This window comes from Danio rerio, chromosome 11 (genome assembly GCF_052040795.2).
Source record: "Danio rerio strain M-AB ecotype USA chromosome 11, GRCz13ab, whole genome shotgun sequence".
NCBI classification, from domain to species: domain Eukaryota; kingdom Metazoa; phylum Chordata; class Actinopteri; order Cypriniformes; family Danionidae; genus Danio; species Danio rerio.
The window spans coordinates 21,520,822-21,535,415 of record NC_141031.1 but is presented as its reverse complement, the minus strand read 5'-3'; the positions used below and the strand labels follow the sequence as shown (position 1 = coordinate 21,535,415).

Here is a 14,594-nt window from a genome sequence, read left to right as displayed (position 1 = left end):
AGTAATACTTTGGATGGATGGATTCATGGATGGATGGATGGATGGATGGGTTTGGATGGATGGATGGAATAGATGGATGGATTGGAGGGTGGGATTGTTGGATTGGTGGTGATGGGGGTATTGGTGGGTGGGATGGTTGGATTGGTGGTGATGGATGGATTGGTGGGTGGGATGGTTGGATTGGTGGTGATGGGGGGATTGGTGGGTGGGATGGTTGGATTGGTGGTGATGGGGGGGATTGGTGGGTGGGACGTTTGGATTGGTGGTAATGGATGGATTGGTGGGTGGGATGGTTGGATTAGTGGTGATGAATGGATTGGTGGGTGGGATGGTTGGATTGGTGGAAGGGGTGGATGGATTGGTGGGTGGGATGGATAGATTGGAGGGTGGGATGAATGGATTGGTGGGATATATGTATGGATGGAGTATTAGATTGGATTGGGATGGATGGATGGATTGATTGGTGGGAGGGATGGATGATTGAATTGGGATGGATGGATGAGTGGGACGGACGGACGGACGGACAGACAGACAGACAGACAGACAGACAGACAGACAGACAGACAGACAGACAGATGCATTTGTATAACAGTTTAAATTTCATTGTAAATTAAATTTTTTTAATCACTCAGTAGTGAAAAGAAATCAATTCAGATCAATTTTGGGTCCAGTTTCTCACATGAAGTGTTATTTGTGTGCAGCTACTGCCAATGTAGAGTGTTTCAAATTGTTCCCCTGACAGTTACAAAACGGCCTAAGAATATAACTGCCTGTGTAGGCTGCTCACTAAGCATTAGAATACTCTCATGTGTGCACGGTTATAACTGTGTACATTAGTATGGCCTTAAAATGACATGGCCTGCAATCGGAGGTGACAGGGCATGAGGTGATGTTGAAATAGCCTAGTGCATTGGCACACAAAGATATATCTCTGACAGCTTCAACAACGTCCCCTTCATTGCTTATGTGGACTCGGTCGGTCCGCACAAACATGCCAATCAAAAATCATTCAACTGTAACACATAATGAAAGAATAAGATGCAAAGTGGACATGAAAACACCTGTCTGTCTGCCTGTCTGTCTGTTCTCATCGCCTGCTGGCATTTGTTCCAGTATGTGATGTGCCTGCATGTTGTGTTCAAGACAGACCCGTCCGCTTTATCATTTTACCAGGAAACCCCACCGCAAAGTGCAGCAGAGCATCGTCATGGAAACAAGGTGTGAAATGGTGTGATTGGTGGGTTTTATGCTTCACCCCTTTAGCAAAGCAAAGGGTGAGCAGTCAAAGAGAAGACGCACAACTGTTATCTAAACACATTTTTTTTTTCACTAAAAATAAACACTTTGATTTGGTTCAAAGCCAGAGAATCACTTCTCTAAGACCGTTTCTATCCTGGGAATTTGCTACACCATTTATTTTTCGCCCATTGGTCAATTCAGCAAAAATTAATGCACAAAAAAGAAAAAAGAAACTTCCTTTAAAACATTAAATCAAGTTACTTTTGAACACACCACTAATCATGGTTGTTTATCTTTCCCATGCTGTATTTGTCCAGCCAGATAAGAAAAATGAGACGGCAATGCAGTTCCATGGTGAAAAAAAAATATAAGCTTAGATTAATTTTCCTCTGCTGGATTAAAGGCCGTTCAGACCAAGGACAATGACTGTAACGATGGCTGTAAATACAAAACTTTATTGATCAATCTATTTCTGTGTTAAAGATACATAATATGAATAATTACAGTGACTTAAACCAAACAGACTTTGTGAGAAACATTGGATTTAAATGAAAATTAGTCCAATGATAAAGCACTGATTAACACTATACTACAGTGGCAGTCATTTTGACCATTTTTAAATTAAAATAAAAGTCATATATCTATAGCCCTAATCTGTCCTAAATGTTTGTATATTTCATTCATTCATTTTCCTTCGGCTTAGTCCCTGATTTCATTCTAACATTATTTTATTAAAATCACAAAAGAGTTCTGAGTATTTTTACTGTGATTGGCCATAACTCTAGCTGTTTCCATTCAAAGATGTTATTTAAATTTATGCGAATAGCCGGAATATTGCATAAAAGATGTGTAAATAAAAGATGTGTGTTTCCATCCAACCATTCAAAGTGAACAAAATCGTCACTTCCTTATTAACTGGCGCCAAATATCAAAAGTAAAAATAGAATTTGCTGGGATAGGAGAAGCTGCGTGAATCTTTTCTTTATTTACTAAATGCCCTGTGCCTCACAATGAATGTGTGTTGGCGTTTGAAGGCATCACACGTATAGTACAGATGCTCTTGACAGTTCTGGAGGTAATTAATAATATAATAACACTAATACCGAAACGGTCAAAGCATTTTAGAATGATCACAATAAGATCTCAGATATTTTACAATGTGCTCAGCCTGCTGGTTTGTCCATACACACACATTTTTATCATCACATGATCTCCTATAACAAAATCACATGACATTTTTCTGATGCGCACATTGGAATTTGATCGGTAAAGCTTTTTCCATCATGGTTTATGTGCATCTTTTTTGTTACAAAAACAGTTATGTTACGTTAGTTATGTTATATTAAAACAAAGTTATGTTACAAAAACATAACTTTACTTCAGACATGCCTTTTAAAAAAAAATTTTTTTTCTTTCTGTCATGCTTGCGAACAATGTGAGGTACACAGATTCAGGCGCGGTCTAAAGAGAAGGGGAATGTGTCAGAACCACGTAATGTGTTATGGGTATTTAGGATAAGGGAGCCTGATTCCCACTGATCTCAATTAATGTATTGTATTATAGCGCTCAGCATAACGGAGTACACCCCATTTTGTAAAAAATATTATTAATTATTTCTCAGTAAATATAGGCAATATAATGTGGAGCATTTAAACAACACAGATTTATTAAACAAATATTTTTCTTAAAATAATATTTTAGTCACTAAACATCTTTAGAAAATGAAAGGTTAAATTCAAGCTAAATATTGCAAAAATAATTACAACCTACAAAACTATTTTTTTCATTTTTTTGTTTCTGTTGATTTTTCCTCTTTAAAATTTGTATTTAATATACAAAAAAAAAAAAACATTTTATATATATATATATATATATATATATATATATATATATATATATATATATATATATATATATATATATATATATATATATATTTTTTTTTTTTTTTTTTTTTTTTAGGGGAATGACTTTTATCAGGTATGACAATAGACATTCAAAGCTTAATTCAACAAACTTTAATAGAACTTTGAAACGTGTGTAAAGGTGTGACAAAAAAAAAAGTTTTATATATGGTCATTCTATAGAAACATGGTAGCATTAATTAGAAAAGTTTAATTCTTTTATTCTCGGTCAAATAACAAAATAATGTCTGAATCCGCCAACTACTCAGTAGGTACTACATTTGAATTTAACCGTACTACTTGGCTGTTTAAAAAGTACATTCCATACAGTATGAATGTCAGCAGTATAAATGGAACTAGAACATACTACATTCGCCATTCAAGTCTTGACCACATGACCTACCCGCTTGAGATGCATCGCTTCACTCCCATTCATAAATTCTCGAGCCGGACATCATAGAATAGCGCAGCGTGCATTGGATGCACACTTTAGAATCTCGCCGGAAGTAGTAAGTTATCCGGATGCATCTTGCGTACTGATTTTTGGATTGTATAAATTTGGACATACTACCCGGCTCGCATATTGTTTTTAGCATAATATAGTATGGATTTCGGATACAGCCAATATCTCCCAAAACAACTCAGCAATACCTGCAAGATGCTATCTGTTAACATTCAAATAGAACATAGCCTGCATCCTGCACATCAACGATGTATCACTCTTGGTTTAACTCTGTTTACAATTAGTTACATTTTTTTATTTTCCTTTTGCTACGAATAAGCCTTAACAGACTCATTTGGTTGCTTGGAGTAGCAGCTAATGAGAGCAGACTAGCTAATGTCTGTGTAGAAGCAGGTTTCATATCTGCTGGGGAAATCGAGATGTGTGCTGTCATCGCTGATTGATGACTCATAAAGCCAGCGGATCAGATAGTAGTTTGCACCTTTTCATTTCATCACGCTCTTCTCAAAGCAGCACATTCTGATAAACACCAGCAGGAGGAATTACAATCAGCCTAGAAATGGCCTTCCATATGCTGCGGCGTTGAATGTAAATATATAAACATAAACACGCACGCGCACACTCTTCAGGGAGAGAGAATGGACCCTTGGGTCACTGACTCGAAGCCATCATGCTTTCGGTTCACAAACACGCATTGTGTTAAACTGATTACCCCGGGCACAACAGATGCATGAATCTGCTTTATACAGAGCATTTGTGAGCGTGACATTTAGACCTGAACATCTGAGAATAATCTAGAGGAATAACTGACAGCGGTCAAGTCTCGTGGGAGAAAAACTGCCAACAATGGCAGCTCAATGTCGGAAAATAAAGGTTTGGATTTATGCTCTGTCAAGCCTTAGATGAGATCATAATTCTTGTTTGGTTTTAAGAAAATTTTTTCTTAGATCTGTATAGGATCATAACAGTAGTTGTAATAATAAATCTTGATCATCAGAAAAGATTAAATACAAATAAAAAAGCAACAATATACTTAACAATGAGGCATGTAATGGAAGTGAACAGAAGTGATCTGTAAATGATAAAACATTTATTTGTTCAGTGTTGTGCATTTTTCTATTTTCTGTGTAGATTACAATTTAGCAACTAAATGCCATAAACGCTCAAATGACTGATAGAATGATACAGATCAAAAAACACAAATCGACAGAAAACAAGTCAAAATGCTTTAATAAAACTATATGCTTCACCTACTGCTTTGAAATCCTTTAAAAATTGGGCCCACCTAATAATAACACACATTTTAGAAGATAAATGAATGTAGAATTCTAAATCTCAAATTTCTGTGTTTAAAATCCTTCAAAAAAAAGTTAATATTTGCTTCGGAAGTCTAAAAAAAAAATTAAAAAAATAAAAAATAAAAAAAATAAATATATATATATATATATATATATATATATATATATATATATATATATATATATATATATATATATAAACACACACATAACTATACAGTTCTGTCTGGTCCTCGAATCTGATTGGCTAATTGCCGTGCTGTATTTTGCAACATCAGAACTCATACAGCCTCCTCACCCTTCTAGTTAGTGTCCTGTTTTAGTTTATGCAGGCTAGATCAGTAACTAGAAAAAAAGAAGAAATGCCCGCATGTGTGTTTAGCATCTTTCCTTATCACAAACACAACAGTAATCTAGTAATGTTTGCGTTGTTTTGGATTTTTCGGGGTTAAATATTGTGATATCCTGATTGCAAAAAATAAACATTTCATGCCATTCGGCCTTATATTCTTATAATGCGAGTAAAATCACCTGTTTTTCCATCCCTTTAGACATTACGCTAGAGAATCATTCAAATACTAGTTCTAAAGTGACGTTTGAGAAGTAGCAACGGTTTCTACTGTTTTGACTTCAGCTGCAGATGTGAAAGAATGGAGGAAGAAAATAGTTCCTCATACAAAATAATTTTTAGACTTGAATGGTGATCTTATTTGGTGGATTAAAGATTTCCTCTTAAATTGTCCTCAAAGAGTTGTTGTTAATGAAATGGTGTCTAAAACAATGATTGTAAACACAGGAGTTCCACAAGGAAGCATTTTATCACCCTTACTTTTTTCTCTTTACACAAATGAACTTAAGATTCAGGATTTAGGTTTTAAGTTATTTAAATATGCAGATGATATGGCACTTGTAGGCCGGTTGACTAAAATAGGAACAGAAGGAGATACCTTGTACTTTAATTATATAAATTTGCTTCAAAACTGGTGTAAAAGGTGTTCACTGGAGATCAATTTTAATAAAACCAAGGAGATGATAATTAGCAGAAATAGACAGTTGGTGGTTTTAAATATTTAGCAACACTTATTGATAGTGAATTAACATTTTCTGCAAATGCAAAGTGCCTTTTTAAAAAACAATGCAGACATTATATCTCATATAGAGGTTACAACAATTTGGAGTCAAAATGTTCTGGAGATGGTATACAAGAACTTGGTTGAAAGCTGTTGTGAGTTTTAATATGATTGCATGGTATGGACTGTTGCCAATTAAATAAAAGCAAAAACTGTGTCGAGTAGTAGTGGCGGTGCAATTGTAGGTAAAGCATAAAGACAACAAAATGAAAATGTTTTCAATGAGAATTAAACAGAAAGCACACATCTTTATTGAAGATTGTTTATAAATATAAAATTTCAGCTCTTGCCATCAAAAAATTGTTTTAGGCAACCTCAAGTAAAGAAAAATGTGTATCAGATGTCCTTTGTGACGAGAGCCATTCGAATTTTAAATACTGGGTTCTAAGTATGCAAAGGTTTTTAAATTGAATTTTTTTATGTTTTTTAATGTTATATATGTGATAACGTTGAGTGTATTTGTGATGCCTGTTTTTTCTGTGATGTGTGTAATGTGAACGTTGATCTGTTTGTGTAATGAAGCCAAAGATGAATTTCCACTTGTAGACAATAAAGAAAGTAAAGTAAAAGTCAGAATTATTAGCCCCCCTTTAGTTTTCTTTTTCTTTTTTTAATAATTCCTAAATGGTGTTTTAACAGAGCAAGGAAATTTTCACAGTATGCCTGATAATATTTTTTCTTCTGAAGAAAGTATTATTTGTTTTATTTCGGCAAGAATAAAAGCAGTTTTAAATTTTTTTTTTTTATTTAGGGACAAAATTATTAGCCCCTTTGAGCTTTTTTTTTTTTTCGATAGTCAACAGAACAAACCATCGTTATTCAATGACTTGCCTAATTACATAACGTGCCTAATTAACCAAATCAACCTAGTTAAGCCTTTAAATGTCACTTTAAGCTGTATAAAAGTGTCTTAAAAAATATCTAGTAAAATATTATTTTCTGTCATCATTGCAAAGATAAAATAAATCAGTGATTATAAATGAGTTATTAAAACTATTATGTTTAGAAATGTGTTGAAAAAAATCTTCTCTTCGTTAAACAGAAATTGGGAAAAAAATAAAACAGGGGGGGCGCTAATAATTCTGACTTCAAATGTATATAATGCTAATCTGATAACTGGACTGCAAAAATAATTTTATAGTATACATTACAAAAACATGTTAGTGACACTTAACAAAAACATTTATTTAAAAGTCCCATTCAAGTACATTGATCAAAGTCTTAACATTTTTTTAAATAACTTTTTCAAGGTAAATTATTAAATAGTTAAAATATTAATTTGATGATAAAAACTGGAGCAATTAGACGATAAAAAATCTTTTAAATTATAAGCTTCACATTTGTGTTACTAAATCCTTCAGAAAATAGTAACATAGCCTTGATTTCTGTTAAAAAGTTTGTGTGGTGACTTTTTTATTTATAATTAAAATGTCAATTTTTTATAAAATCATACAAAACAATCACTTTTTCTATGCGTGGCAATCATCATTTTTTCACAAATCAAGTTGACTTCAGGTTAACCTTCCCCTAATAAACACATTTATACAAAGCAACTCTACCAGTCCTTTCTAGCAAGTGAATAAAATGTTCAAATTACAATTTAATGCAGCTTTTAGACCACCAACCGAATCCACCTAGCAGAGGCACAATAATGAACAGCAAAAAGACCTCAACTGATGTTAAACCATGTATACTTTCTAACATGAGTCAATTATCCAGAAAACCAGCAGAGACAACAGCACATTTAATAAGCCAAACATGCTGCAGTTTTACCACGTGTGTGTGTGTGTTTGTGTAAAAAAAATGAAGAGATATAAATCACGTTTCTCACCATTAGATCTTCTACTGTAATTGGTCAGCTAGTGATGGGTGTTGATGAAAAAAAGTGCTTGTGTGTGTGTGTGTGTGTGTGTGTGTGTGTGTGTGTGTGTGTGTGTGTGTGTGTGTGTGTGTCTGTGTGTGTGTGTGTGTGTGTGTGTGTGTGTTGGGATTTGCTGCCTGACATCAAGGTCAGCAATTAAAGGTGAGATGTGAGCATAGAGAATACTTAAAACATCCCGGCCACATTTCATAGACATTAGAGAACGTCTCCACTGTGTACAAACATGAACTACTGAACTTGGATTACTCTAGTGAAAATTAAAGTGCTTTTAACATTGATTTTTTTTTTTTTATTGTTTTACCCTGTGGCCTATATTAATAATCAAGGTAATAAGTGTTTTAAAAAATCATTCATCATCACTTTTACTTTAACCCTTAGAATTGAACTTTTTTCATGCATTTAATTATGGTATATAATAAATCTCATATACGAAAGTGTTATTGCTTTTTATTTAAAAACACATGGTAACATTTTATATTAAGGTATCTTTTCACTGTTAATAAACCATTAATTATAACTTTTGCCTTAGTAAACTCCTAATTTGCTACTTGTTAATAGTTAATAATAAAGTAGTTGGGTTTATGTATTGAATAGGATTAGATGTATAGAATAAGAAACTGCAAATCAGTCCAGTTTCATGATAGTTTTTATCCTGTCATTATAAGACTTTTGAATAATAAAGTATCTTAAATACTATTGATAGCTAGTATGTAATAATAAATCAATAAATAGTTAAACAAACTAGAACAAATTGTTAATATTATAACTGTTATAACAAACTGTGCAATAGTTATTTAAGTATTAATTTATTTTCTCCTGTCATTTTTTTTTTATTTGGTTATATTTTACATAACCATATTTTATATATGTGATTAGTTCTTGTTGGGTCAGATGCACCGTAATTTCGTTCTGCATTACAATTTATTGTGATGTTTTGAATAAAAAAATAAAGGAAACTGAACTAAAGATCATATGCCGCTCATATGCAAAATCATATACAGTTAAAATCTTTACCATTAAGACAGTAAATAATATTTGACTAGATATTTTTCAAGACACTTTTATACAGCTTATAGTGACATTTAAAGGCTTAACTAGGCAGGTTAGGGTAATTAGGCAAGTTATTGTATAATGATGGTTTGTTCTCTAGACTATCGAAAAAAAAAAACTTATGGGGGGGCGTGGTTGGGGGGTAATAATTCTGACTTCAACTGTACATGAGGAATGCCAATTCTCTGGACTGTTTTAAGAAACTTATTAAATGCATTGATTTAAACTTAGGATGATCATTTTCATTAACTTCTTTTATTCTATCTTCTGGTTCATATTTTTATTGTTGTACTGTTTCTGCTACTGTTATTATTTTGCCTTGTATTGTTAGTATTTTGCATTGCAGCGCTTTAAATCTAAAAAAAGCTACAAATAAAATGTATTATTATTATTTTTATTATCATCATGCATAAGCCTCTAGATAACAGTAAGCGTTAGGGCTGCACAATATATTGTATTTGCATCGATTTCGCAAAGTCTGTGCCTGCAATAGTCACATCGCAGAATATGCAATGTTAAATTGGGATTATAGTCAATCAACAATTGAGAACACATGAGATTTGAAGAGTCATTGCAACGTATAACCAAAACAGAGTGAAACTTTATCATTTGCATGTGTCATTAAGGCATTTCAAGAAAGTGTAAAGCTTCCAGGGACAGTAACGTAAACATTTGTAACTTTAATGAAGAAAAAATTTACTGATTTATTAGTACATTGAACACTATACACTTTTTTAACATTACATTATTACATTTCTGTATCTAAATACTGTTTGACTTTCTGGAAAACCATAAAGAACTGTTTATTTGACTTTTTCTTTGTTCTATTATAATTATTCTTGCAATTTTATTATTGTAGTGTCCGATTTAGTTAACATCATGCAGCCCTAAGTATTGTTACTCATGTTACCAAATATGTTCCTACTCTGATGTTCAGTTGTGCATTTCTGAAATAATAATTCATCTATTGAGTATGTGTATAGTGTACACATGTAACTAAAATAAATTATTACATATACGATTTTAGTTACTAACTGTGAACCATAGCAGGGCACAACACTTACTGATGTTGATATCTGGCTGCTTAAAAAAAAATGAACCGAAATATACAGTTGATGCAGTTGGTGCGTGTGAGCCACATACTGTAGATGCAAAACAGGCCACTTTTGTCCTGCAGTTTCTGCATAAATTACACTACAACTTATGTGATGTCAGTTCAGTAGGCCATCAAACCCTGGAGGACAACTGGGCTTTTTTGCTTTACCGAAATAGCTTGGCGGCAGCTCTTTTGATGAGCCATAAAAGATATAAGCACTGCATACACTTTTGTTTACATGCTGGTAACTGTCCTAAATGACAAATGGGGATGTTTTAATACAACAGGCTCCGGCCTTGCGATTGGAACATAGCAATTTCCCGGCCCTGTTAAAAGCACTTACACGAGACAGATAAAAGTGCTTTCAATTCATCAAATTAATAATCCGAGTGCCGGGCTCTGACTGAAAGCTCTGAAACGGCTCAAAACAGGAATTTGAAGCCTTGAGATTTGTGTGTGCAAACTCTTGAAACTTTTTAAAGAGTCAAATGAGTATATTCAGTGTTTTCTCTCATTTCACGCATTTGCATTTCTCTATTCCTCTTTCATCTCTTTCTTTTAGTCTCTTTTGCAAGCCAAAAACAGGTAACCTTGACATTTCTATCTTTTTTCCAACCATAAAATTCAAGACAGACAGAGAAACCAGTGTGGAAGTGTCATATGGGGGTTAACAGACAGCTGAGTTAGGTCCTCAAGGGAAAAGAAAGAGCCATAGGCTTCATATTTATGATCGGCACAGAGCATCTTAGTCTGGACACTTTCCTGTCATTCACTCTTCATCTCAACTGCATGAACTTTCATTCATGAACACTAACTGAACAGCCACATGTGTTAGTCTTTAATCGGGCTGCTTTCTGTTTATATTTCTTTCTCTACACTCAACCATAAAGGTCTGCACAGAGCCAGGCCAACACTGAAGGATGCTGTTCACATTCCAAGGTGTAGCATGCAGATGAAAACAACAGTAAAGTGAGGAAAAAAATGTGAGAAAGGAGCTTACAGCATGTAAGAGCAAAAATATGAAGCCAATCAGTGACATCTTAGGCCGTACTCACACTATGTACAGTTGCCTTAAACCGGGCCAAAGCACGCTTGTCCCCCCTCCCGTCTCCCCGACGACCCGTAGTCACATTACATTCGGGCCTGGACACGATTACGTCATCGATGCTGCACTAGTGAGTAAGCGCCCTTGCTCAGCGCAGTGGACATTTCTTTAGTTATATCGATTGAGATGCAGTGACACAGTCAAATATTTCGCCAAACAGATCTGCCACTTTTGACGCTCATAAATAACCATAAAGTCCTCGTGCTGCAGGAATTAGTAGGTTGCTGTAGGTGCGCAGGTGTCGTGTAGTGAAGTGTTTTCGTCTTTAATGATCTATGACACTTTTCTTTCATTGAACAGTAAGAATTATTAATAAATCCATATGAAACGGCCCCTAAAAGTTATGTCTCTCTTTCAGTTTCGGGCTTAGGCACATTTTGCACTCACACACAAGCGTACCACGCCAAACCCAAGTGAACTGCGCCCAATTCAGTGCACTTACACTTCTCAAATGATCCGGGAAACGGGCCTGGGCACGGTTCGTATAGCATAGTGTGAATACGCCCTTAGTGACTTCTAAACCAACCAGCCAACCAACCACAATTTGTTCTTTTATGGGATAAAACCTTAAAGAAAAATGTTATAAAATATAATAAACTAACAGAAATTCATTCATTGGTTCACTTTCCTTTTAGCTTAGTCCTTTTATTAATCTGGAGTCACCACAGCGGAATGAACTGCCAACTTATCCAGCATGTGTTTTACGCAGCAGATGCCCTTCCAAACTGAAAGTTAATGTGTCAGTATGATTTTTTTTGTATATATATTTTTAGTAAGGATGTTACTTTGATCAAAAATGACATCAAATCATATAACGTGAGGGAGATTTACATATATATTTTAGAATTTTTATATTTAGTTTTCATATTCATTAATTTCTTTTTTAGACTTAGCCTTTATTATTCTGGGGTCACCATAGCGGAATGAACCGCTAACTTATCCAGCATATGTTTTTTTTTTTGCAGCGGATGCCCTTCCAGCTGCAACTCAACACTGGGAAACACCCATACACACTCTCACACACACTACGGCCAATTCAGTTTATTCAATTCACATGTACCGCATGTCTTTGGACTGTGGGGGAAACTGGAACACCCAGAGGAAACCCACGCGAACACGGGGAGAACATACAAACTCCACCCAGAAATGCCAACTCACCCACCTGGGGCTCGAACCAGCGACCTTCTTGCCTTAAATATTTATATTTATTATATTATATAATTAGTAAAAATTGTAATATAATATAATATAATATAATAAATTATAAAATATTGGTAATAAAATAAAAACTATACTCTTAAAGATGGTTACACTAGACTTTAAGCACACAGAATATTGACAGACGCTCTAATGTTGTCACACTATTTGGCACATTTCCTAAATTAAACCAATTTAAAATATGTAATATATTCTCTAGATATAAATTTAGATTTGTTTTATCCAGCAAATCTAACCTTATATCTACCGAATTGCAGAAAAGTGTAATATATTAGCAGAAGCATTTATAAAGATCGACTATTGCCCAGGTCAACAAGACAAAAATTTGCCAGTTGGAGTTTACAAAACATGAACTTTGGAATGTTGTGAAATTTGAAAGTGTTCCCTCCCTACTCAGTTCATTCAGGATGAAGGTAACTCTTTTTCTCAGCAGAACATTTAAAAGATTTTTAGCTCAAACCTTGGTCCCTGGTGTTTCATAAAATGGAAGTAAATGGCTACCGGCACTTTCAGAATGAATAAATGAAAAACAGACAAAACAAATTAAATAATAGTGATTCTGAAAGTGTTGTAGCCAATGATTTGTATTTAAAGAAAAACCAAGCCACCAGGTTCAAGACAAAAACCTTTTATTAATGCTCTACTGTAAGTCACCTGGATCTTGTCTGACCTGAGGATAAGTAAATCAACAGCAAATTAGCATTTTTCCATGCAAGCAACCGTTTTTTTTTTGTTTTTGTTTTTTTTTAATGCTTTTGGATTTCCTTTCTCACTTTTCCTTTCATGTCATAACATTTTGGTGAGCTTACCTCGTTGCACCAACATGGTCACTTCACTGCCTTTAGGACACTTGCTGAGCAGGTCGACCACCTGATTGTGCGTCAGGTTCTGCACGTTCCTCTTGTTCACCTCCATGATGATGTCACCTTCCCTCAGGCCTCTGCATCGTGGGTAATCCACTATCTGCTTTACTCGCTGGCCTCCTCCAGACGGGCTGTCTGCTATTGTGAAGCCGAATCCCTTGTCGCCTTTTTCCATGTGGACAGTAATAAGCTCGGGCTGGGTGGCGATCGAGGACGCCAAAGTCACCACATCACTGGGATAACCATGAGAGCCATTGGAAGCCACCTCTGCTGAAGGGCTATGGGGGCGAGGAGGATCACTGGAGCCATTCAAGCTGCTGCCTCCAGCTGTAGTTTCGCTCCCGTGGCTGGATGGTGAGTCGTAGCTTTCCTTTCCATTGACAATGATTGGCTCCTTGTCCAGAATGGCCACTGAAGTCACCAGGCTGGTGTTGGGGTCATCAGGGTCAAAGGGCAAAGGGTAGCCACGGCAGAGTTCAAGGTCGACCATAGAGCCAATAGGGATTGACTGGAAGATCTTCACAACTTGGGCGTGTGTGTAACCCAAAACGCAAGTGTCGTTCACACTTACAATAACATCACCTGAGGGAGAAAAAAAAAACTTGCGATGAGCAAAGTACAAAGATTAGACTACATCACGCGTTTATGAGTTCATGGTTTTCAGATGTACCTGTTTCCATCTTTCCGTCCAGGGCAGCGGGTCCATCGAGCACAAGACTCTTAATCTGCAAGAACTCATCGGGTTCATCTCCTCCTACTACAGTGAAGCCGAACCCACGTCTGCTCTTCTTGAGCTTAGTGTTAATAAACGTCCCCTTCAGTTCTGCAGGGTTCCTTGTGAAAAATGGCTTACCTCCTGCAATGAGAAAAGCGGTGCACAACTAGTGAGCTATGGCAATCGACAACGGTAAATCTGTTGGCCCCTGTGTAGAAGATGATTATGTATACCTTTGAGTATTAGGACACAGCAAAACTTGAGAACATTTTGTTTCAAGAAAAAGCTGTGCAGCAAAGTTAACTTCACGACCACACTTTCTTTCTATCTTTCTATCTTTCTATCTATCTATCTATCTATCTATCTATCTATCTATCTATCTATCTATCTATCTATCTATCTATCTATCTATCTATCTATCTATCCATCTATCTATCCATCTATCCATCCATCCATCCATCCATCCATCCATCCATCTAACCACCCACCTACCAAACCAACCGCCATCCATCCATCCATCCATCCATCCATCCATCAATCCATCCATCCATGCATCCATCCAATCATCCAACCATCCATCCATCCATCCATCCATCTACCTACATACCTACCTGATCACCTAGGACCTACA

At 35.4% G+C, this 14,594-nt stretch overlaps 1 protein-coding gene across 46 annotated transcripts in view; it reads right to left on the bottom strand.

Annotated features, from left to right (window-relative positions):
• Positions 1-14,594, bottom strand: part of magi1b (membrane associated guanylate kinase, WW and PDZ domain containing 1b) — a 228,228-nt gene that overhangs the window by 35,026 nt on the left and 178,608 nt on the right. For all 46 annotated transcript variants that reach the window (XM_087272281.1, XM_087272258.1, XM_087272285.1 and 43 more), the window contains 2 exon segments: positions 13,919-14,104; positions 13,195-13,830 (listed from right to left, as the gene is read on the bottom strand). In XM_087272281.1, the coding sequence (XP_087128407.1) occupies positions 13,195-13,830; positions 13,919-14,104 (822 nt within the window).